Below are 26,746 nucleotides of genomic sequence, written 5' to 3' on the forward strand. Positions count from 1 at the left end.
ATCCAGAATACGCTTTGCTGACCACCCCTTTGGCAGTGGAACTGTACTGGTTTTGTTAGGTCAAAATCTTATATAGCTGAAGATAGCAGGAGCAGAATTTGGCTCTTCACTTTTGTTCCCACTCTTGCCACCAATATGCAAGTTTAAAATAAGAGCGTTCAGGGCACATGGTTGTGTAGCATGCTGACATGCTGTCTATTTGCAGGGTGATGATATGCAGTTGAACTGAGAGGCAAACTTTTTTTCAATCCTGATTCTAAGAGCAAGCTCAGAGCTGCTTGCACTGAGGTCAGGGCTCATGCCAGTACCTGCTGGCTCAAAGGCATGGATCTAATTTTCTAAAGAAAATGTGTGCTTAGGAAAATAGTGCTTTTCAAAAAGTGAAAAAGCCTGCATATAAGTGCTGGAAAGGATTTGTTCAACACCTTTTTTAAATAGGAAAGAAAGAGAGAAATTGCTTCAGCTCAAAGCTGAATGAACCTAAAATAGCATGCAAAAGGACAGATTCCCAACGCAAAAAGCTCATAGGCAATATAATCGCACAAAGACCTAAAAGTAAACTCAGAACTGTTATTGGACTGTTTCAGGAGTATAAAAGCACCAGCTGGAATTACAGCCTAATATATCTCATGGTTTAACATCTGGAGCCTGTAGTTAAAATAGGTTTCAGAGTAGCAGCCGTGTTAGTCTGTATTCGCAAAAAGAAAAGGAGTACTTGTGGCACCTTAGAGACTAACAAATTTATTAGAGCATAAGCTTTCGTGAGCTACAGCTCACTTCATCGGATGCATAGAAAATATTGCAGTAAATAGCAGCAGATTATCTTTTTTTATTTGTCTTATGCTATTACTGAACATCATTGCACTAGCAACGCTGTAGTTGACAAAGCACTTTGATTCTAAGCCTATATTTTAAGGTGCTTATAACTACAGGAAAATCGTGGTGCTTTTGGCTGAAACGTCGCCTGTTTGTTCTTAGCTGAGACAAGGATTTATTTTGAAAGTTTGAGAAAATTCCATTTGGTTGTGTTTGGGATCTGAATGTAAATAAATAAATAAGTTTTTCACCAGTTAAACTCTTAAGTAATATATCAGATGTGTGTGTGTGTGTGTGTGTGCGCGCGCGCGTGTATGTGTGGTTATATTTTGCCTGAGTGGTCTGTTTTTTTCTTTTTTATAAAAATTAAATTTGGTATGAAATTAGTATCTCCAGCCCCAAACATGAAAGATCATGCGTCAAGCCCCAAAATTTTAAGAGATTTAAATATTGTAAATTAATTCGGAGTCTTTTTATCTGCCTTCTGGTTATTGAGCCTTTCGGGTGCATTTGCATGTTTTCAGGCTTTTCTCCACAACCATGAGGGCTAAAACTTACTACTGTACATACTTGTTCATAAGCCGAATATATTTGGTAAAAAAGTGACACATCAAAGAGCAGGGGTTGGCTTATAAACAGGTCTACACCAAAATTTGATTATTTTAAACTCTATGAAATCATTGAATTGAATATCTAATACATTGTCATTTTGTTTTCCTGGAACATCTGTAGGCATGGAGCCCCTCAATTCCCTGTGGCTGTGGTTCGCCGTTCCCTGCCAATGGGAGCTGCGGGAAGTGGCTGAGAACGGCAAACCGCAGCCACTGGGAGCTGAGGGGCTCCAGGTAAACAAAATGTCCTGACCCTGATGGGCCGGGAGCCAAAGTTTGCCAACCCCTGAAATATAGGGTCAGCGTTTGAAAGGGTCATACAGTTTTTACTATTTTTACCTATCCATCTTGGGGGGTTGGCTTATAAACGAACGGGCTAATGAATGAGTATATACGGTACTTTTCTTTTAAATGAAAGAGGAAATGCTGTCATATTAAAGTGGGTCCAGGAGTTGGAATTTCAAGAAAAACACCAAATATTGTGATAAAATCACAAGAGTTGGCAACACTGCTTAGCTCCTAATGACAATAGCACATTTAAAGGAACTGTGAATTAATTCTTGGCGATGCATTATGAGCTGCCTCCAGTTGGTGCAGGCCACCAAGGGAATTCTCCTCTAGCTAGAAATGACATTTTTTAAATTTCTTAATGAAACAAAAATGTCGAAAATTGTTTCCAGTCAAAGAAAACATTTTGTTCCTTCTGAGTTTTTGAATTTTTTTTAATATAAAATTTAGGGACAGTCCAAAAATGAAACATTCCAACGTGAAAAATCAAAACGTTTTCTTTTTACATTTCTGATTTTTTCCCCTTTTTAAAAACTGAAACGATTCAGCAAAATCAGCTCAAATTTGTGAACTGTTTCAGTTGCCCTGAATGTGCATTTTTGGCAAAAAACCCCCTATTTGTGCTTAAAATTTGGCTCAGCTTTATGTAAGAGGACAGTTAGCCCCTTACTAAAACTTTGTGAGTTTGTTTGTTTGGCCCTTTCCCTGTGCAAAGAGAGAGGGGAGGGGTCAAGGAGGAGTCAGCATGCTGGGACAGACAGGGCCTCTGGTCAATCAGAGACCACCAAGACCAGAGCCAGTGGGAGGTAGCCAGCACCCCAAGTCAGTCTGATTGACCAGTCAGGGAGCACCAGCTAAAGTCCCGGTCTCCATGTGCACTGGAGGCAAAAGAGACAATGAGAGCGGCCCCAGGTGGGGTGAGGAGTTGTGGCCAAAAGCCAGGAGCGGAAGAGCAGGATGAGAGGCTGGAGGGGAGCTGCCTAAAGACATAGCAACTAGTGTGAGAGAGCCAGTGTGTGGGGTGACTGTCAGTACACAAAGCAGAAAACCTTCTGTGAAGAGGTGTCAGACCCAGCGGAGGGAAGAGAACAGCAGCACCAGAGATGGGGAGGGGAGACCTGTAGAGGTGTCCTGGGGAATCAGAGACAGGCTATAAGGAACAGTCACAGAGACCCCAGCTAAGGAGAGTGAGTGGAGCAGCCAGGAGTGATCCAATCTGTGGGAGCCCAGTAACTAGGGTTGCCAACTTTGGCTGGTTGTATTCCTGGAGGTTTTGTCACATGACATAATTTTTAATTAAAGATTCATCTTTAATTCCTGGAGACTCCAGGACAATCCTGGAGGGTTGTCAACCTTACCCATAACCCCTCCCCCACATGCTGCCTCGAGACCAGCCAGGCAGGGAGCCATGACTAGCACCAGCCTGGGGAGTTCCTGGCAGCCCCTGAGTCCAGGGAGAAGGCAGCCAGTCCTGTGGGGTAACTGCAGCTGGTTCTTGGAAGGCTTGTCCAGTCCTGAGGCATAGACCTGCATGAGCGGTGCACAGCCCTGGACAAAGGTGGGCCCCTTGCAGCAAGCAGGGGAGTCCTGAGGTCAGATGAGGACAGGTTTTTCTTTTCTTTTCTCTTGTATTCTCCTTTGCAGTTGACCCTTAATGAGGGGTGGGGTGGGGGAATTGAGCACTTCTCCCTCTGGTAAGTACAGCCTGTGCATTCGCTCTCTTGAGAGGTGGGTCTTAACTCACACAAGCCTACTGGGGAACATCATCTAGTGATCTTTTGAACCTGGGTCTCTGTTGTAGGGGAAGATTTGGGGCTTGCACAAAAAGAGAAAAAAGGAAGGTATGGACATTGCTTCGTTAATTTGTGTGGAACTCTGAGTGACATTATAACCTAGTGGGTGGTGCATTATCTCACCACACACCTCTTCTGCCACTCAGTCTGAAAAGCCAAGGTTCGCCACCAACAGACTGTTATTGTTCAAAGTGTTTTTTGTGAATATGTATGTGTGTATATATATATATATATATATATAGAATAAATAGTTTAGTGTATTTTAAAACCTTTCAACTGCTTAGTATATTTTGAAACCTGCTAATAAATTTTCTCCCATTTTTAGGCTGTTCCTGAGAAAAATAAATCTGTTTTGTTTGATTTGGTATTTTCTGTGTGTGCCCTTTTTAATAGTCTACTTCAAGATAAAGCTATTATCCCAGTTAGGGGTATATGAATTACTGGGAATCTATCTGGTAATTGGGTGGGAGCACTCCACCTCACAAATGGACCTGATGTGGGTAAGCGGAGCAACTGGAGAGGACATACTGTGTTGAGAGGGTGAGGCAATTTGGAACTTCCTTCACCATAGTCTCCAGTGTTCAGGCTCAGTCCCAGGGTCTCATGAGCAGCTATGGTGTCCCTGAAGGGGGAGGGTATTTGGTAATTGCATTGCAGCCTTAAACCCAATCCAAGAGTGTTCTGAGGCCACAGCAGGCAAGGCCCTACTTGCATCATAGCCTCGCTAGGTAGATCGGGAGAAGGACGTCACCTGGAGTTACTAGTGTCCCACCCATTCCCAAAGGCAAGGAACCGTGCCCAGCCTGTTTTTCTGGGTAACTCTGGGGATGGTAAGAGACCACTTGTCCCACTGAGATAAGTTAGTGGGGGGGAAGAGTCCCATTTTAAAATACCTCTGCCCCTAACCTTGTTACATTTTGGCATCACAAATAGGAATGGACTAGACCCTCCCTTAGTCTGTAGAGACTTGTAAGTCTTGGCTAGTTGCTCAGTCTCAATAAGGAATGGTGGCACTTGAGTGAAAACCATGGAAGAGATACGTGAGTAGTTAAAAGAGCTCCAGAATAAGCTGAGAGAGCAGGAGCAGGCCAGGTTCTTGCAACAGGCCCTAGAAAAGCAGAGAGATCCCCTGTACCTGGCCAGAACCATTATTGAGAAGCAGTCAACACAGCCAGCTGTATTGTATATACCCTGTGATCACCTGATCCCTGATTTCACCCGACATTCCATCAAACTGAGTGTTGTCAAAGAGGAAGAGTTCTTAGCTGCTGCCAAAGCTGCCCTGAAGATCTTGCAAGTTCCAGCAGAGGTTCAGGTTGAGTTAGTCAAACAATATATCATAGCCAAAATCATGCTAGAGCCCTGGTTCACTCCTCCACATCTGAGAGTGGCCAGGAGGATCCAAGACTGGACAGTTTGAGAGAGGCTATTTGACTACTAGCCACATGACAGGAGGAGTTATTCCAACTCATAACAGCACAGAGCAGTGGGGCAGTGAGTGTGAGAGAGGGAGCTCCCATGTCAAAAGACCAAAGTGAATGGTGGACTTCTTGCATGGATGAACAGGGAAGGTACATCTGTTGTTTCTGTGAAGAGCTAGGGCATACAGCTTTGGAGAACAAAGGTTCTCAAGGGGAGGCTCCAACCAAGACTCCTCCATCTAAAACAGCCTGACTACTATGGGAGATTAGATGGCTGCTGCTGGGCAAGAAAGTTTACTGGAAATGACTCTGACAGAGAGTTTAAGGAAAGAGTGTTTGCCACCTGTCTGGTTGTGGAATTGAGACAGGCAGAGTGCCTACCCTTTGTTTATTGGACACAGATTCTGAGGTTACCACCATGAGCGAGGCTCATTTCAGTTGCAATCTATTGGGATTGTATACACCGATGAAGAATGTAGATTTTGTAAGGTTAACTGCAGCTAATGGACTAAGAATCTCAATGCTTGGATGCCTTGATGTGCCAGTAATGCTGTTGGGACAGCTTTTCCAAACAAAGGATGCAATTACCACAAGCCCAGGGAAGAGCATTGTAGGCATGAATATCCTCAAAGCGCTAACTGGACTAATGCCTCTCTTTATATGGTTTGCCTTCACTCAGGGTGGGAAGGCAATGATGGCCCTGGTCCAAGCCAGGATCGCATGTCAAGTAAATCAGGCAAATGAGGAGGGGAGAGTGGGATTTCTGCGGGGGGCTAGCAAGAAACCTGTTATCATTCCGCCACTTAGTGAGAGACTGTTGGAAGGACAGCATTGTGCCTTGTCAAAGCTGGAACAGGGCTCTGTTCTAATGGAAGGGTCCCATGGAATAGATTTGCCCAATGGAGTATATGTGGCCAATACTTTGCCCCGAAGTAAGGATGGATGGATTCCACTAAGTGTGTTAAATAGTGGTGAACGGACCATCCTACCTCATCCAGTGGTTCACACTGCTGAGGTCTACTTGCCAGCTACAGTAGTCCCAGTGGAAAAGGTTGTGTTCATTGAAATCGGGTATTATACATCCACAAGGTTGAGGGTATGACATCTCCAGGCTCAACCAGTGGTAATCAGAAATAGGAAGTTCCAGTACAGATTGACTAGGACGACCTGACTGAAGAACAGGTACAGCAACTGGTCAAGTTATTGGAAAAACTTAAGGATGTCTTTCTTCTCCAGAGAAGACACCGATTTTGGGAATACCACCACAATCACTCACCGAATCCGCCTGGAGAATGCAGAACCAATTAAACAGAAATACAGGAGGGTGTTTGTCATAAATATAAAGGGAAGTGTAACCACCTTTCTGTATACAGTGCTATAAAATCCCTCCTGGCCAGAGGCAAAGTCCTTTTACCTGTAAACGGTTAAGAAGCTCAGGTAACCTGGCTGGCACCTGAACCAAAATGACCAATGAGGGGACAAGATACTTTCAAATCTGGAGCGGAGAAAAGGCTTTTGTCTGTCTGTGGATACCTTTGCCGGGAACAGATCAAGGATGCAAGCCCTCCAACTCCTGTAAAGTTAGTAAGTAATCTAGCTAGAAAATGCATTAGGTTTTCTTTGTTTTGGCTTGTGAAATTCGCTGTGTTGGAGGATATGTGTATTCCTGTTTTGGTGTCTTTTTGTAACTTAAGGTTTTGCCTAGAGGGATTCTCTATGTTTTGAATCTGACTGCCTATAAGATTATCTTCCATCTGATCTTACAGAGTTGTTCTCTTAACTTTAAAAGAAACAGCGATCTGTTCCAACGCTGGAGGAAAAACTGGCTGTGTTGGACTTATTGAGAGATGGTATGTCGGTCTCCAACGTGGCACGTAAATATGGCCGCAACGAATCTTGCATCCATGCCATCAAGATTAGAGAGAGAGAAATTTGTCAAGCTGTGGCATCAAGTGCTCCAGTAACTGCTAAGGTGATGAGCCAAGTGCGTGATAAGACTTTAGTGAAGACTGAAAAGGCATTAAACTTATGTCTGGAAGACATGAACTGTAAACGTGTGCCTATCGAAGGCAACATGTTGTGAGAAAAGGCTCTTGGCCTCTACACACTGTTCAAACCTCCCGCCGAAGAGGGACAGCCTTCTGATGAAAATGAATTCAAAGCCAGGCAAGGTTTGCTTAACAGTTTTAGGAACTGCTTCAACCTCAAAGACATGCAGATTACTGGTGAAGCTGCATCTGCCAATGAAGAGGCAGCAAAAGCCTACCCCGAACAATTAAAGAAAATCATAGAAGAAAAGGGCTATCTTCCGGAACAAGTTTTTAATGCTGACGAGACTGGGCTCTTCTGGAAAAAAATGCTCAACCGCACTTACATTTCGAAATCAGAAAGACAAGCCCCTGGCTTCAAAGCAGCTAAAGACCATGTGACTGTGTTGTTTTGTGGCAATGCACTGGGCATTTAATAAAGCCGAGCTTGCTCTACAGGGCCGCAAATCCCCGTGCCCTAAAAGGCAAGAACAGAAATCTCCTGCCTGTATTTTGGCAATCAAATAAAAAGGCTTGGGTGACAGCAGCATTATTTCTGGATTGGTTCCACAAGTGTTTCATTCCGGAGGTCAAGCGGTACCTCGAAGAGAAAGGACTTGACTTTAAAGTATTGCTGATCGTAGATAATGCTCCTGGCCATCCTGAGGCACTCCAGTTTGCGCATAACGATGTTGAAGTTGTCTTTTCCCCCCTCCCCAATACCATCTCCATCCTCCAACCTCTCGATCAAGGCATGAGTCGCTGTTTCGAGGCCACATACACGAGACTTACATTCTCACGGATACGTAGTGCTATGGATGCTGATCCCAATCTTAATGTGATGGAGAGTTGGAAGTCGTTCAACATTGCTGATTGCATCACTTTTATATTAAACAGGCAATGGATGCAATCAAGCCTGAAACAGTTAATGCATGTTGGCAAACCTATGGAAAGAATGTGTGAATGATTTTAAGGATTTCCCAAGCATTGACAAAGAAGTAAAATGCATTGTTCAGGTGGCCAGGCAAGTGGGTGGTGATAGCTTCGTCGACATCCTTGAGGAAGAAATTGAATTAGTTGAGAGCCATAGAGAAACACTGACTAACGAAGAGTTAGAGGAACTGATAAAATCCTCTACAGAAGACGAAGATGATGATGATGAACAGGAAGAGCCAGCAAGTTGGAATCTTCATAAATTTGCTGAAGTGTTCCAAGCAGCGAAACACTTGAATGATTGATTTAATTTCTGAATATGATACCTCTATGGAACTGTCTCAAAATCACACATAGTATTACGGACGATTTGAGACTGTATCAAGAAATGTTTGAGCAGCTCAAGAGACAACAGCGACAGTTGCCAATCACCATATTTTTCAAGGAAAAACAACCAGCAGCAGATGAGCCTATGCAATCAACTTCTCAAGCTGAACCAGAGCCAACCACTTGGTCTATGACTTGCTCTCCGTCACCTCCGTCTCCTGGATTGACATCAAGCCCTGACGACTCCCTGTAATTTCCCCCGCTGTAATTACCCCCTGTAATTAAAAATACAGTACTGGAAAATTATATTTTGCATATGTATTCTTTATTATATACTGTACATTACTGTATACATTGTACATTTATACATATTACTGTACAGGGTTGTACAGTATACTGTACTTTATGGGCGATTTAAGGGATTTTCAAGGGCAATTTTGACTATATGCAATTTTCGCTTTACGCGCTGACTTTAGAACCTAACTCCCACGTAAGATGCGACTCCACTGTGTAATGTTGCTCTGAGCTTTTAAACAGCTGCCATATTCCTTCCCAGTGGTAACTGCACTTCAGTGTTGGATTAACGGATCCCTATATATATATCCCTTACATTGGTTTACTTAGGAGTATAAAGTGCTTTGCATGTCTATAATTATTCTAATTCAAGAACCTCACAGTGTATTATTAATAAAACAAATGTTTATACTGTAGCAATAATGATTTCATCATTTGCACTCAGTGCATAGTCCTGACAATGCAGTGGACCTGTTGAATTTTATTTGCGGTCAACTTCCAGTATTTATTTGCCACTAAAGAAATGGAAGTTGGGAGGAGATATGTTATGGAGTTGCCTATATTTTTGCACCCCCATGCATTTCTTGCTTTTCCTTCCAAGTAACAGGATCAAGAAAAAAATCAAACTGACTGGCATTTTAATTTGTGTGCAGACAAATGAAGATGTTTGAGCTAGATAAAAGATATCTGTAAGACATAAGCACAATGAACCTAATCCACTTTTTTTCAGTGTACATCTTTGTCTAGTTTTTCTCTTTTGCAGGCACTGGCTTGTAAATGACACAAAAGGGAAACCTGACCTGTGCAGTGATAAGCAGGGGCAGATATGTTTGTGAAGCAAGCAGCCCTATTTCAACCCCACGTATTGTTTGACTGGCTGAGTAGGTCAACTGCTGCTAATCCCTTGCTGTGATCTCAAAGCAGCAAGGAAAAGGAAAATCATTTATTTTAACTCCTTATAAGCAGAGTATAGTATTTTAACTCCTTATAAGCAGAGTATATTTCAAGTATAGATGCTACCTAAGCCGATGAAAGGTGTTCTCCTGTTGGCATAGGTAATCCACCTCCCTGAGAGGCAGTGACTAGGTCGACGGAAGAATTCGTCAATTGACTTAGCACTGTCTACATGGGGACTTGGGTTGGTTTACCTATGTTACTCAGGAAGGTGGATTTTTCACACTCCAGAGCAAGATAATTAAGCCTATCTAATCTTCTAGCGTAGACGAAGCCTGAGGCTGTGTCTATACTAGAAGTTTTTTCCTAAAATGTCCTACTGGCGCAAGTAACAACCACCCTTAGTAACAATGCTGGGAGTACTAGTCTAGATGCATGTGGTTGTGTGGTCTAACCCTGCACAGAGCAGGTCTACAAAACAGGGTGGTTGAAACACTGGCATGCCACTGGCACTGTGTCTACACTAGGTCTTCCATCTTTACTATCATTAATGGAGCTGAAGTGATGGTAGCCAGAGTTGGGAAACTTTAAGGAAAAAATCCTAGCATAGACAAGGCCTTACAGTAAAGTCATTTTTTCCTATGGAATAATTTTCTTCCAAGTTGCTAAGATAACATATATTGCAACTAACTGATTACATTTTAACAGGGTTTCATTATATCGTGAATTCACTCAAGTAGGTTCCAGTGGCTCATGGTCAATGGGAATACTAGGTAATGAGAGAGAAATAACATGGTTAATTCTGTCTTTTGACCTGGAATGTTTTAATGAGAGCTAAACTCCAGGGTTAATTTGCTCCTGCCAGCAGGTGAAATGAGAGAGAACTAAGCTTCACAAGCATTTCATGATGTCATATCTCCTCCATAGTAACTAGTGACTCATCTTGCTCTCCTGTTTAATTCTATTTTTGGATGCCAACAGGAACAATAGGATCAATGCTCATCAACATTATTACTTTTACTGTTAATTTCTTAGTGATTCATAGGGCAGCCGGAGCTCTCTTCTCTCACTGCCTAATATTTTCAAAACTTCCTTTTTGTCTCAGCAGTGACTTTTGCTTAGCACCTTTCTTGATGCCTTTAACACATAGTATCCTTTGTAAAGAAAAACAATTTATATAAATCTTATCCCATCATCCACCATGCTGAAGTGCAGAAACCTCTAGAGTGGAACACTGCAACTATTTAACCATGTACACCAACACTACACAACAGTTAAGACAAAGAAAATAATTTAAAAATCATATCCAATTAAAACTACAGAGGGAATTTAGGTGGAATGAGTTAAAATCCCAGTGTAAGTGCTAATATGTATAAGAAGATAATATACTACATATATAGTGCAATGGCCACCATGTGATAAGTTGCACAAACAAAATGCTTGTTGGAAGAACTATGTAATTACAGCTATCCCAGATTCATGCTGATAAAATCTGTATATAACCCTATGAAATATAATGTGTGTGTGTGCATGTATGTATATGTATATATGTGTGTGTGTATATTTACATATATACATACACACATACCCATAGCACAGAGGTACATTTAAGTGTTTTAAGGCCTTTCAGTGTTAATTTTTTCCAATATGTTTAAAAATTTAAATTTGTTTTTTTTAGGTGTGTGTGTGTTTGAGTATATACAATACAGTACAATACAATATAAAGGACTGCCATAAATAGCCACCAAGTCCCTGCAGGTCAGCCAACTACTTTACTCTCTTCATGAAGAAGATGGAAGGTCTGCAGGGATCAAATCAGCATCAGCAAAGAAACAAGGTTAAAAGCACATAGTTCCATGGTGATAGTGTCAAGTTGCTGAGCAGGGAAGGCTAATGGCGGTGGATCTGCTACAGCCAATAGCCCTTCCCCCCCAAAAAAATCAAATCTGGCATTCACAGTTAAAGATAATTTTTCCTGGGAAAAGGAAAAAAAACCTTGACCCATGATGATTTTCAATCCCTGAACTTCCGCAGCACAGTGGGACAAGACACAGCTTAAATTTCCAGCAGTGGAGTTGTCATGGTTCCTCATTCCATAACTTTATGGAGGACATTCATTCCAAGATGTGACCTCAAAGAGCCTGTGGTGGATGAGAACCCCCTATTAATGTGGCTGGACCAAGTCACCATGTCTATGTGAATATAGTTGGGTCAAATTCAGATTTTGTACAAGGAGATGAAATTTCACAGATGTCAACAGAGTTGCCTCTGCTTACAACAGGTCTGAATTTGGCTCATTGTGCCTGAATATAAGGACAACAGTAAACGGTGTCCCAGAATCCCATAAATAGTGACTCTATAAGCCAGCCACTTGTTTCTGTTTGGATATTGGTATGGAATCACCAAAGGGCTCACCCTTTTCCACAAACTCAGTTTGCCTATCTTGAAAGGTTAGGGGCTAAGGGAACCCTTATTGGAATCAAAGTATGATTTCAAGGAGTCAGATGTTTTACACCAAATGCTTAGATATCAAATAACTTGTCACTCCTGGCATCACTGGACCATACGATCCCTTATCCTGTCTCCAACAACAACAACATTGAAAGGAAGGTGTAAAAAGCCATATTATAAATCTCACTATGTGTTGCTGTCCAGTTGGGTGGGGGAGGGCAGAAATCTCTTCACCCTAGCTGCAGATCAGCTGATGTCCTGATGCAGTGATGACTGTTGTTGTTGTGTGTTAAGCACCAACATTGTGCTTTGTGCTAAGACACAGTCAGTCCCTGCCCCAAATCTCTTACAGTCTAAGACAGACACAGAGTAGACAGAATGTGCTGGAAAACCCAGAGGTGGGAAGAACTAGCATTTTTGTTCTAAAAATATATTTTATATTATTGACTCAAGGCAGAAGTGCGTCATTGTGAGGGATCCAAATGAAGAGAAATCAGTGGGTTAGTGGACTGGAAATATAAACATTTGTGACTGTATCCAAGCAGTTGAACTAGATCAGTCTTTTATTCACATAAATATCTGAGCCTTCTTTTAATTTTTATTTTTACTAAGCTGTTTGTCACATGCTCTAGGACAAAAGTGATATGTGTGCTTAGATTACATTGAGCCTAATGCAGATGAGAAATTGCACTTTTCTTTTAAATTCTTTGTGGTCAGAAATAGTTGTCAAAAGAAGAAAATCAATGAGAATTCTCACTTTCAAACCTGAATAAAAAAGCATGACATTGCAGCCTAAAACCTTAAGCATGATGACCCTTTTAAATGTTGTCCTTGGCTTTCTATTTTTGTTAATGCAGGTTTAAAAAATTCTGGATATGCTAATGTTATTGTGAATAGTTAAGAATTGGATCATGTGAATAGTCAGGCATCTGTCACAAGAACTCCATGCAAACGCATTTGGGTCATGGGTCTTTCCTTGTGACTCATGCTCAACTTTTGGTGGCACAGGTATTGTAAGAGCCTTCACATTTTTGTTCGAAGGTCCCATGTAACAGGATTTTTTTGTTTATTCTTTTGCATATAGCAAACTTAGTTGAATGTCAAGGGAAGGTTCATGTGTTATTGCAAGAGAACCCAGATATGTTAGTTATTAGCATTAATGTACCTTGCTAAGACACTTCTTTGCCTAGTTGTAAAAAGCTATCTGATTCCTAGTCAGGGACAGCCAAACAGACTTCTGGACACTGAAGGTTCAGGCTGTTCTTCCCAGGCTGTTAATTAGAACTACGACATTGTTTGTGCTGATCTCTGCCTGTACCTCATGTACTTGTTTCCCTTGTCTTTTAATCTGCTTAGTTATATTCGGTCTAAAGGTCTTGCAGGCAACTCAAAAAAGCAATCAGTATTCATTATTTTCTCCCTTCATTAGAAGACTTTCCCAAACAATAAACTTAGGTGCTTAGTTACATATAAGGGCTTGCTGTGTTTTAAACTCAGAGTGCGGTGGGGAATTGCTAAAAACGCAGAATAAAGAAATCCAATTATGATAGATACTACACTGCATCTTGGGGGCCACTGTATTAGATTTATTAATGGTTTATGTATGATTGTGTTCTACTCCATGGGGGAGGGTTACCAGTGGGGGGTGATTAAGGTGAATTACTGAGGCCATGTCTACCCTACAGCCACTACAGTGGCACAGCTGCAGCGCTGTAGTGTAGGTACTTCTTACATTGACAGAAGGGTTTTTTCCATCAATGTAGTTAATGTAGCTCTCTGGGAGGTGATAACTAGGTTGACAGAAGAATTCTTCTGTCTGTTGACCTACCTGCATCTATGCTAGGGGTTGGTTAATTTGACCTAACTACAGCACGCTGTATTTTTTACAGCCCTGAGTGACATAGCTAGGTTGATATATAATTTTTAAGTGTAGATTAGGGCTGAGACTGAACAACTGTAGAGAGGAACTACCTCCTGGAGTGGTGACTAGGAGACAAAGAAAGGGCTTTTGGTCTAAAAGGATGAGCTTTAACTGACACAGGACCTTCTTTCTGATCCAGTAAATGGACAGGACCTCCTGTCCAAGGGGGGGGCCCCAACCTTTGCAGAAGAGGTGGAAAGACCTTGGCCTTCTAGGGCCTCGTAAAACAGGTGAGTGACTCCTGGTAAGCTTTTAGCATGCATATAGGGACTTTTATTGTTTTCTCTGTAATGCTTTTACCTTAAGAATAAACGTACTGGCTTAGAAAGAGGAGTCTGGTAACTTGTAACTGCTGGCAATACACTGTTCATGGCCCTTGGAGAGAAAGCAAAGCACAGGCACTGGCCTTTTTAGGCAGACTGGCTTGCTGGGGATATCACAGTGTTAGGCAGGGAACTGTGCAGCCTTAAAACCTTAGTCAGGAGTGAGTGAGACATGTGTTACCTGTGTATGTATTCTACACACTATTGAAAGAAGCATGCAGTGTAGACTTACCCTTAGGGAGAGAGAAGGATCTATGGTGTAGCTTTCTCCACTGAGGAACTATTTCTGGGCTAGGACTATAGATATTCTCATGGACAGCATGGCTCCATGGGGGAACGCCAAACCCTATCAGGAAGCTGCAAGGAACTTGTTTACATGAGCCTTCCTTCTCCAGAGAACAGCTGTAACACCCTGGTGAAGAATACCAGTGGTTAATGTTTTTTGTTTACCCTTTCACAGTAAGACTTGCTTGCTAGGCAGCCAGCATCTTAGCCCTTCCTGAGCAGATGCAAGCACCATGGCTGTGTATATTGAAATTATGGGAAGTGGGACTTTAAAAATGTCAGGTCTGATTCTGATCTCACTTATAACAGTTATATACTGGTGTAACTCCATTGAACTCAGTGGAGCTCTTCCTGATTTAAATCAGTGATGGTGAGATTAGAATCAGGTCCTACATCTCTCAAGGAGTTCTGTACAGAGGGATTTATTTGCCTTAAACTATATTCTGCAAAGACTCTTTCAACAAGTCTCTGAATTTTTCTGCTGAAGCTGCAGGGTTGATAAAGCACTTTTAGGGTACATCTATATTTCACTAAAAGACCTGTGGCACTGAGTTTCGGAGCCCAGGTCAGCTGACTTGGGCTTACAAAGCTTGGGTTGCGGGGATAGAAATTGCAGTATAGACATTCAGGCTCAGGCTGGAGCCTGGGCTCTGAGACCCTCCCTCCTTGTGGACTGTTGGAGCTCAGGCTTCTTCCTGAGCCCAAACATCTGCACTGCAGCTTTGTAGCCCTGCAGTCCGAGTCCTGGGAGCCCAAGTCAGCTGACCTGGGCCAGCTGTGGCCATGTCGCGGGTCTTTTATTGCAGTGTAGACATATCCTTAGACATTTTTCTCCAAGACTAAGGGGAGGAAACTTTGCTAATCATGTTTTAAACCAGTGGCATAAAAGGCCTTTTTTAAAAGTTAGAGTGTGGAGGCTGAGTACTGTACCACCATTCACTTAAGAACAGCTTATCCATAAGAGTAACTGCAGCAATCAATATATTACACTGAGCGTGTGCTTTGAAGATAAGGCTCTTGTCTCCCTACAGCTATTTCGGAGCATCTGTTTGCTGAAAGATGGATGAAATAAATTTGTGCAAATGATAGATAATACCTCCCAAATGGAAGATATTTTAATTACTTGAGTACTATACCTGCTTCATCCAAAGGAATGAAATGTTTAGTAGGTTGATAATTATAGACCTTTTCAGCTCTAGGTGCTAGGTTAAATCTAGGCCACCTCAGTGGTGAGTAAAAGTTGTTACACTCACCTAATAGGCATAAGATGGTATGGTTGCCTGTAGTGACTCAAGAGTGTGAGTACCAACTTCAGGGCAGGCTTTTAGGAAACAGGGCACAAATCCCAAACTGGCTGTGAGTTCTGTGTTTAGATTTCACTAGTGAATTATCAAATGTAAATTTGTCAGGCACTATAAGAGCCTTAACATCAAATAACAGACAGTCCCCTTGGGTACCCTGGTCTATCTTATCACCCAGGTAAGTTTATTTTTGCGATAGTTGGTCCCTTACACCAAGAATGACAGCAATATTCAGGTTACTCCCAGTCCCAAAGGACCAGTCACTTACCCCAGGTTCATTGCACCTTAGATATCACCATGACAGAATACGCCCCTGTATTCATACCTTACATACTATTTTAATAATCTTTGTACAAAGCATGCATTGTAAGGTATCATTTGGAAACTCATAATTTCCTGGTCAGTATTGTCCTGGTAAAATATGTGTAGCAACATTCTGTACGAAGTTACAGGATTGTCTTGTATGCTGTTATTAACACATGTTCCAAACCCCACAGCCCTACCCAGGCAGAAGTCAGGTTTATCCTAAACAAAAGAAGGAATGTGTGTTTTGCCTTAATTTGCATTGAAGCAGTAAACAGAGTCATTATGCAGGGAGGGCAAACAAAGGAAGTTCAAACAGGTGAAAAAATAGCAGGGAATATCCTTCTACATCGTCTTTTTCTCTCCTGGTTCTCAGCTGGAAATGTTTTTCAAGAGGGGGACTGAAACTATAAAAAGGAGAGACAGTTACTCTAAGACACACACTCCTCCCTACCCATTGCATTCACTGCATCTGAAGAGACAAAGAAAGCAGCTGTTAGACCAGGGGTGGGAACCTTTTTTCTATCGGGGCCACTGACCCACAGAAAAAAATCAGTCACGGGCCACACACAGCCCCGTGGAGGGGCGCAGAGGCTTGGGTCTTGCCCTAGGCTCTGGGCTGGGGCTAGAAATGAGGGTTTCAGGGTGCAGGAGGGGGCTCCAGGCTGGGGCAGAGGGTTGGGGTGCTGAGGGTCTTGGCAGACCACTTACTGATCTTTCCAAATGTTGTTTGTACCATTAGCTAACTATTGTAAAGCACTTTGGATAAAAGCACTACATAAAAAAAAGTAATAATAATTAACTTTTTTTGTTCTACAAATAAAGGCACACAACTCATATTTTAATATCAGTAGTCTTACCTTTCTAATGCGATGGATGTGTCCTCTCTCCCCCGCTGCGGCAGCCCCCAAGCTGGGGCTGGGAAGGAGTGGGGTCTCTCCCCGGAAGCCACAGCACTGGAGCTGGGGAAAGTCACCTCTTTCTCTGGCCACCGCAGCCCTGCACATCCCAAATTCTTCCCACCCTGTCTTCTCACCCCACTGTCCCCTATTCCCCCCAAGGCCACCAACCTCACCTTACATGTGCGTCTTCTCCAGGGTCCAGGCACACATGGCTCCTGAGTGGTTCCACTAATTAGGTGGGTGGCCCTTCATTCTCTCGTGTGCGGCCGCCCAGGTGCGCACCTTAGAAGGAACTATCTGCAGACCACCTGAGTGGAGCTCGTGGACCACTGGTGGTCCACGGACCACAGTTTGAGAACTTCTGCACTAAAAGGTTTCCTAGTGTGTTTTCACATAGTACAGTTTTAAACAGCACTTTCATAAGAGGCACTTGCAGCATCCACTTTGTGGCTAAACCAAAGATTTTACTCTCTCATCAGTGCTAAATTCGTATATGCTCTTTACACAGAATAGTCCTTGACTGCTGTCCCATTTCCATCTGCTTGGAAGTGTTGACATTCAATGAACTCTGTCACATTCTGCTGCTGCACAGAGCGTGTGGCAGGGAACAGCAATTAAAGGGTTGACATTTTCCCTTATTTTTTTTAACAGGACACGTGTCAAAACACAATTATCAGAACCTAGTTAATGCAGAAACATAATTAATACTAAAATATAAACAGAAATCAATTACTGCAGTGGAGCTCTTGGGTACTCAGCATTTTCAAAAATGCTGAACACTAATTTAGTTGCCTAAATATGGGTGTAGGACCCTAACTTTTAGTTCTTATTTCTGAGACGTGGGCCACAAAGCCTAACTACTTCTATTTTGTATTTAGGATACTGCTGGACAAGAGAGATATAGGACCATCACTACAGCCTATTATCGAGGCGCAATGGGGTTCATCCTGATGTATGATATCACCAGTGAAGAGTCGTTCAATGCAGTGCAGGACTGGTATGGAACAAATTATTGTTATCCCTCTTTTTAATTTTTGTTAAGCCAGTTATCTCTTCACGAATGACAGTTGACTGTTTCATGTGGGTTGGGAGTAATTTCCTTACCCCCTCTGCAATTGCTTTGTATAACTAAGTTCTTCATCATTCATTTGAAATTCAGAAGAAATGTTTCACTGTGTAATTGCGCTTGAGGAAAAGTTGAACAACTCCACTAGCTAGTCTCTTTAGGGTTTTTTTTTTCTAATTTTTATAAAAGATTTTATTTCCAGTAGTAGATTTTTAAAGCTCTTGTTCACAGCAAAGAAATATATACGTTAATACATGACGCTTATGTGTTATTGAGGTTCTTCCCTATAGAGCCAATACAACCCAGTTAAATGCTGCTTTTATAGGCCAGTTTGACACAGCCAAACGTTATTATAACCTGGGTAAAATCTAAAGAATAGGGGTAAAATTTTCAAAAGCACCTAATCCCATTTTCAAATGTGTTTTAGGCATTTAAGAGCCTAATCACTTTTGAAAATGGAACTTGGGTTCCTCTGTGACATAGGAGGTTTTGAAAACTTTAGCTGAGGTTTTCCAATTAACCTTTATGAACTCTATGGAAAAGGTTAATTGGTCTTATCAAATTTCAGCTGTGGTGCCTGGTTCAGTTCTATTACACTCACTGCAACCTTAGTGAACCATTATCATTGCTATACTGAGTATGCATGTGGTTAAAGTTGCCTAAGACCCAAATACAGTATTAATGGGGGAAAAATAAGACTGAACCTTTCAATATATGCTTCATGGCGTTTTGAAGCACCTTAGCTTAGCTGGAAAGGGAAGAGCCCTGAAAGTGTAACAGTGTAGAGTATAACTTTCAATACTTTCACAAGGGGCTCTCACAAAAAATATCTTTAACCTTTAATAGGCCTTATGTACAAGGAATGCATGTGTTGCAGTGAGCAGAGTTAGAGATTGGACAATCTCTTCTTTTGTGTTCCTTTGAAAATATTTTTTCACAACCAGGGAAGGTGACAACATGTGGCAAACAAACTTAAATTCAGGAGGAGGCAACAGCACAGAGGAGACAAATGTATATTACCTGCTCCTGTTGGAGCTATTTATTGCTCCTAAAAATAGGCTGATCATACTGAGATGGCCTAGTGTTAGGGTTGCCAGGTGTCTGATTTTTGACAGGAAAGTGCAGTCAAAAGGGAACCTATACAATATCCGGTCACCGCGGGGGATCGAGGGGGTGCTGGGTCATCAACCCATGCCAGGTCCTGCCCTAGGGGAGAGGGGTGGGATGCCTTTGTGTGTGTGTGGTAGGGGTGCCCTGGGAAAGGCCTCATTGTGTGGGAGGAAGCTGCAGAGCGAGCCCACTTCACACTCAACCCATAGCGGCAGCTCCTGCGGCTCTTGTCCCATGGGGCTGTCTGGACTTGGCCCTCCAATCCAGGGGTTGCAACCTGGTCTCTAGTGCATGGGGCTGGGGGTCAGGCCAAACCTGAACAGTGCTGGGTGAGCACGTACATCAGAGGTCAGGTGGCAACTCCCAGGTGGGGAGCCAAACCCAGCCAGCTCTGTGAGACAGGAGCAGCTTCAGCTGGGACAGGGGGGTTTGTGGGTCAAAGTGAGAGAGTCCCATGAGACCCGGGACTGTTGGGGGTGGCGGTCTGCCAAGGATCTGTCTAGTCCAATAACTTGACTGAAAGCAGCAAGTGCTAGATGCTTCAGAGGAAGGTTAAAAAATCACTTGGTGGACAGCTGTGGAATAATCTGCTCAGTTTCTCCCTAACCCATCTCAGATTGGTTGGTTTATGCCCTAAAGCATACAAGGTTATATCCCTTCTAAAAAATCCCAACACTATTTATTCACCACAACATAGGGTTTGGTGAGGCTCGAGTGAATGGAGACTTGGGAACATTGGCATGAGGAGCCCAAACAGCTCCTTCATTTACAGCTCCTCAGTGACCAGTTCAAGGCCTTTTATTTGCAAAGTGGCTGAGAGCAAGCTTTGAAAACCCAAGGCACTGACCGACTAATTGTCCAGTGCTGCCACATCCTCAGCAAAGAGCCCAGGTAAGATGGTGCTCAGATGAATGGAGAATTTTTTTTAAATTCTGACTTAAAACTGTATTCAGTGTATGGTGGTTGGGGAATGGGAGGGAATGGGTTTAACTCTAAAACTAGTTTCTGGGCCACATCTTCAAAATAAATTGGTGTAGCTTCATTGACTTCAGTAGAGCTACACTGATTTACACCTGGCTCTTTAATTATAAACTTTGGAAATAGTTCAGCTTTTGCAATGAAAAATATAAAGCCATTGGTCGATCACATTTTAAGCTCAAAAATAGTATCTGTCTTTGGGCTTGCAAGTTGAAACTGACATTGAGAAAATGCTGATTTTATTTCTGTCTTCTATATAAATGGCTGAAATATAATCTGGTACTAGAATGTATACCCAGCTTAATGTTAGAACAGCTTTCACTCAGAAAATATAGAGCTTGACAACAGGGCTAGGTCTTTTCCCACTTCAGAGAGAGCAAGCCCAAAGAATCTCTAAAACAGCTTATTGTAATCACTCCTTTTTCTCCTCTTACTGTTTATGAGTCATATAGTAGAAAGGGTTTGTCAGTTTGCAAAGAGGCAGCCCAATGATTTAAGGAATCTAGAATGATTTGAAGGGCTTTTAGTGACCTTGCTGGAGTCTAATCGAGACATGTATGTGACTTTTCCAGTTTCCCTAAATGATCACCATTAAAGCACATCAAAACTTGTTCTGGAATTATCTGGCAGTGGAAATATGATAGTTTTGGTATTAGCTGTCAGAATCAAGTTCAATTCAGGTTTCTGTTGAATAACAGTTCTCTTTAATAATGAGTGTTTATGAGATCTCAAGGTCATTATAATTATGCAGAAAGCACATATATTACTAGAAGCTATACATCACTTTCCCATCTGTATAACCGTATGTTGACCAACCTTCAAACACTAAAGAATCATTTCCATCAAGGCATGTTAAACACAAGTTTGATTAGAAACTACTGCTGATTTATGCCTAAATAATGAGGAACTCCTTACTTAATTACCTGTGTTAAACTCACAAGCAGAGTATGAATCATATCACTGGAAATGTGTGGAACCTTGAACTAATAGAGAGTCCCTCCCGTTTATAGTTTCACTTTTACATTCTCAAGTGACCACTCACAGCTCCAAAAGTCTAATGGGCATCTTGGGCAACTAATTCCAACTACTGATATTTAGAGAATTTCATTTTGGAGTTGTAGGCCCACACTTCAGATCTCCTTAGGTCATCTATAGACTTATACCACTGCATATGTGATGGGGCCACTTGGGTTTTCCAGTTAAGGCATAAGAACATAAGAATGGCCATACTGGGTCAGACCAAAGTATTCTGTCTTCCGACAGTGGCCCCAGAGAGAATGAACAGAACAGGTAATTATTAAGTGATCCATCCCCTGTCACCCATTCCCATCTTCTGGCAAACAGAGGCTAGGGACCCCATCCCTGCCCATCCTGGCTAAAAGCCATTGATGGACCTATCCTCCATGAATTTATCTAGTTCTTTTTTGAACCCTGTTATAGTCTTGGCCTTCACAACTTTGGCAAGGAGTTCCACAGGTTGACTGTGTGTTGCGTGAATATGACTTTTCTTGAGGAACACCAAGAAGGGTGATATGGCACTCTGGTAAGAGAGAGAGACTGGCCATACCTTCCCTAGAGAGACGTAACAAAGGTAATGTGAAAATGAAGGACCTAGGAACCATCCTGTTCTGGCAACAATTGCTTTCCTTGAGTTAGAAAACAGAACATATGCACATAATAATGTGTCCTAGAAAGTCTCTACCTGCCGTTTATGATCTCATTTGATAGTTTCTCATATACAGTATGGGAGTCTGATGGCCTGGTCAGTACTGGTTGTACTGAAGGAACAGACTCTTCACCATCATTTCAGACCTGGTCTACACTGCAAAGTTAGGTCGATGCAAGGCAGCTTATGCCGACCTAGTTGAGCATGTGTCTTCACTTAAATTTGTCTTCCACTTATGTAAATGCCCTGTTACGCCAACATAGTAATACCACCTCCCCAAGCCGTGTAGAGTCATGGTCTATGAAGTGCAAGTGCAGACACTGTGTTACTTACGTCAACCTGAACTGTCCTCCAGAAGCTGTCCCACAATGCCCCACACTGACCATTCTGGTCACCATTGTGAACTCCACTGCCCAAAGGTCATGAAGACTGGAAGACCTCCCTCCCCCTTAAAGCCCTGTGAATTTTTGAAATTCTTTTTCCTGATTGCCCAGCTTGGCAAATATACCTGGCAGATCTCCATTGTTGAGTGCAACTGCCCAGCTGACCATGCTGTCTACATGCTCCAGTCATGCTCCTGCCTGGAGTAGATAGGAGATACTGCATCTCCTGGGCCTGCTGGGAGAAGAGGTTGTACAGGCACAGATCCGAACAGAGTTGTACAAATGTTGACATCTATGAGCAGATTGCTTAGGGGATGCAGGAGAAGGGATATGATAAGGATCATCAGCAGTGTCACATGAAAGCCAAGGAGCTGCGGCAGGCATACCAGAAGGCCAAGGAGGCCAACAATATATCTGGTGCCAAGCCACTGACCTGCTGCGTTTACAAAGAGCTGCATCCCATCCTCAAGAGACCCCACCACCACACACATCCACACCACGGATACCTCTGAGGAGCTGGAATCACTGGCTTCTGCCATGAACCGTGAGGAGGTGGTGGTGGTAGACAAGGAAAGAGGGGTATGGGAGGTAGGCTTTTTTTTGCTGGAACTGAGTCAGCACCAGGGGTTGGGCTGCACCCCATAAAAAGTTGTTAACAACCCTTACTCAAGCATTCGCTTTCCAGTGCCCTGGAGGAATTCTGGCTGAGTCAGCCAGGCTGCCTCTAGAATGTTCCTCTTTGGCATCTCCCAATGTGGACTGGAAGCTAAAAGCGACAGTATAGTCGTTTGCCTTTAATACTTGGCTTTCCCGCAACTTGTTTGGTTTTAGCCACCATTTTATTCTTGATATGGCTGAACCCCTTCCCCCACTACCAATCAGGCAGTCATACATCGTTTTTGCCTCCATGTGCATCTCAAGAACCACCTCCCAAACCATGACATCACTCAGTAGTCACATAAACCTCACCCACTCTCCTGAACCACCCTCCAGCAACTAAAAATCATTTCTGTAATGCTAGCCCCTTGGCGCACAAATCTAAAGGTTCTGCCAAAACCTAATTCTTCTGCATAACCATCACGTTCTTTCCACCAAGCCAATGGCCTTCTCTCCATTAATCACAGTTTGTGTGTAGTGACCTTTTCATGTATTAGTGCAGATGTGAATTGCGGTATCTTTCATTAAACTAAAGAAATACCTTCTTGTGATACGTCTCTGTGCTATCAGTCTTAAAGTAAGGATGATGTGCTTAATGCTACTCCATAATGCATATGGACAGATTTATTAATGGAGAAGATTTCACTCTTAATAGGATCAGAGGTCATGAGCAGAACATGCAATATGATTTGGGATGATTCTGTATCTGAATTAACTATATGGCTAAAGCATGAAGCAGTTATAAGGCTAGCAGAACAATTACCAGGCTTCTTCATCTGTGCCTTCATCATTGTAGGCATCTTTAGTCACTGGTTTCCCAAATAATTTTCAGGATTACTGTACTATTGTAGCCACGGGCAGTGGGTACAGTAGGTTGGGGAGGCTAAGACTTCCCTGGCGCAGCTGCTGCTGCCCTGCCGCCAGATGCCTGGGCCATGGTGGCCCCTTTGTGCTCCACCTGTTCACCTCCCTGCTCCGTCCCTTCCACAAGGCACCCACCGCTGTCTGATGTGTCCCTCTTCTCCTCCACTCCACCCCTTACATCTGGAGGTCCCCGCCACACACCGCATCCCTCCTCTCCTCCCCCCTCATCCCCCATGAGGCCCCCCCATCCCCTGTGTCCCTGCTCTCCTCCGCTCCCCTCCCCTGTGAGAACCCCCCCACCACTCGCCACGTCCCTCCTCACCTTCCCAATGGATGGAGGAGAGGAGGCATGTGGAGAACATGAGTGGCGGAGGTCTCGGGAGAGAGGTGGGGTGGAGGAAACAAGGAACGCAGAGAGCGTGAGTGGTGAGGGCCTCATGGGGGTGGAGGAGAGGAGGGACATGGGGAGCGGTGGGCAGGGGTCCTCATTGGGGAGGGGGGGTGGAGGCGGGGAGGAGAGGAGGGATGCGCCAAGCAGTAGCAGGGGGCCAAGTGGGGAGGGGACTGAGTGGGGTAGGGTGGGGCCTGGGGTGGAGTGTGGGTGGGGCTGCAGAAAGAAGAGGTGGGACAGAGAGCTAGCCTATCCAAGGAGAAGCTTCACCACCACCCCGCCCATAGTTGTAGCTAAGAACTGTGAAACTTTCTTCTGACTCAGTTACAAATGTCCTCATCAGAAGCACACAAATTATTAAAATGCCAAGTATATCAGAGGACAGCTTCTTTCACTATTCTCCAAGTTAAATGTCATGTATTTTGAGTACTCTTGAAAGCAATTTACTTCAGAACTGCAAGTTGCACACTCTAAATAGATCCTGTGCAATCTGTGATCAGAGGAAAGAATGCTTTTGGAGAAAGCATAATTAGAATTGCTAGTCTTAGGGTATGTCTACACTACGAAATTAGGTCGAATTTATAGAAGTTGTTTTTTTAGAAATCGTTTTTATATAGTTGATTGTGTGTGTTCCCACACAAAATGCTCTAAGTTATTAAGTGCATTAACTCGGTGGAGTGCTTCCACAGTACCGAGGCTATCGTCGACTTCCGGAGCATTGCACTGTGGGTAGCTATCCCACAGTTCCCGCAGTCTCCGCCGCCCATTGGAATTCTGGGTTGAGATCCCAATGCCTAATGGGGCAAAAACATTGTTGTGGGTGGTTCTGGGTACGTGTCGTCAGGCCCTCCCTCCCTCCATGAAAGCAACGGCAGACAATTGTTTCGTGCCTTTTTTCCTGAGTTACCTGTGCAGATGCCATACCACTGCAAGCGTGGAGCCCACTCAGCTCAGCGTCACTGTACATCTCCTGGGTGCTGGCAGACATGGTACTGAATTGCTACACAGCAGCAGCCCATTGCCTTTGGCAGCAGACGGTGCAATAGGCCTGATAACCATCGTCATCATGTCCGAGGTGCTCCTGGCCCCCTCGGTAAGGTTGGTCAGGAGCGCCTGGGCAGACATGGGCACAGGGACTAAAATAGGAGTAACTCGACCAGGTCATTCTCTTTAGTCCTGCCGGCAGTCCTATTGCACCATCTTCTGCTGAGCAGTCAGGAGTTGAGGATGGCTAGCAGTTCTACTGCACCTTCTGCTGCCAGCCAAAGATGTAAAAGATAGATGGAGTGGATCAAAACAAGAAATACATCAGATTTGTTTTGTATTCATTTGCTCCCCCCTCCCTCCCTCCGTGAAATCAACGGCCGACAATCATTTCGGTGAGGTCTGTCAGGGGCACCTTGAAAAGTTTAATGGAAATTCAGTCCTGGCTGAAATACCCGGGGGAGGGATAGCTAATTGGGTTGAGCATTGGCCTGCTAAACCCAGGGTTTTGAGTTCAGTCCTTGAGGGGGCCATTTTGTGTGACAGTTGTTTTTGTTTCTCCTTGATGTAAAGCCACCCCCCTTTGTTGATTTTAATTCCCTGTAAGCCAACCCTGTAAGCCATGTCGTCGGTCGCCCCTCCCTCCATCAGAGCAATGGCAGACAATCGTTCCGCGCCTTTTTTCTGTGCACACGCCATACCACGACAAGCATGGAGCCCCCTCAGATCACTTTGGCAATTAGGAGCACATTAAACACCACGCGCGTTATCAAGCAGTATATGCAGTATATGCACCAGAACCTGGCAAGGTGAAACTGGGCAAGTAGGCGATGTCAGCGCAGTGATGAGAGTGATGAGGACATGGACACAGACTTCTCTCAAAGCAAGGGCCCTGGCAATGTGGGCATCATGGTGCTAATGGGGCAGGTTCATGTGGTGGAACACCGATTCTGGGCCCGGGAAACAAGCACAGACTGGTGGGACCGCATAGTGTTGCAGGTCTGGGATGTTTCCCAGTGGCTGCAAAACTTTTGCATCAGTAAGGGCACTTTCATGGAACTTTGTGACTTGCTTTCCCCTGCCCTGAAGCGCAAGAATACCAAGATGAGAGCAGCCCTCACAGTTGAGAAGTGAGTGGCAATAGCCCTGTGGAAACTTGCAATGCCAGACAGCTACCAGTCAGTCGGGAATCAATTTGGAGTGGGTAAATCTACTGTGGGGGCTGCTGTGATGCAAGTAGCCAACATAATCAAAGATCTGCTGATATCAAGGGTTGTGACCCTGGGAAATGTGCAGGTCATAGTGGATGGCTTTGCTGCAATGGGATTCCCTAACTGTGGTGGGGCCATAGACGGAACCCATATCCCTGTCTTGGCACCAGAGCACCAAGGCAGTGAGTACATAAACCACAAGGGGTACTTTTCAATAGTGCTGCAAACACTGGTGGATCACAAAGGACATTTCACCAACATCAATGTGGGATGGCCGGGAAAGGTACATGACGCTCACATCTTCAGGAACTCTGGCCTGTTTCAAAAGCTGCAGGAAGGGACTTTATTCTCAGACCAGAAAATATTCATTGGGGATGTTGAAATGCCTATAGTTATCTTTGGGGACCCAGCCTACCCCTTAATGCCATGGCTCATGAAGCCATACACAGGCAGCCTGGACAGTAGTCAGGAGCTGTTCAACTACAGGCTGAGCAAGTGCAGAATGGTGGTAGAATGTGCATTTGGAGGTTTAAAAGCGCGCTGGCG

The 26,746-nt window shown here is 43.6% G+C and overlaps 1 protein-coding gene across 4 annotated transcripts in view; it reads left to right on the forward strand.

Annotated features, from left to right (window-relative positions):
• RAB3B (RAB3B, member RAS oncogene family) overlaps positions 1 to 26,746 on the forward strand; it is a 126,456-nt gene that overhangs the window by 73,221 nt on the left and 26,489 nt on the right. For all 4 annotated transcript variants that reach the window (XM_038414969.2, XM_043490853.1, XM_038414970.2 and 1 more), the window contains one exon: positions 17,769 to 17,887. In XM_038414969.2, the coding sequence (XP_038270897.1) occupies positions 17,769 to 17,887 (119 nt within the window). The remainder of the gene's footprint in view (positions 1 to 17,768; positions 17,888 to 26,746) is intronic.

Source organism: Dermochelys coriacea, chromosome 8 (assembly GCF_009764565.3).
Source record: "Dermochelys coriacea isolate rDerCor1 chromosome 8, rDerCor1.pri.v4, whole genome shotgun sequence".
NCBI classification, from domain to species: Eukaryota; Metazoa; Chordata; order Testudines; family Dermochelyidae; genus Dermochelys; species Dermochelys coriacea.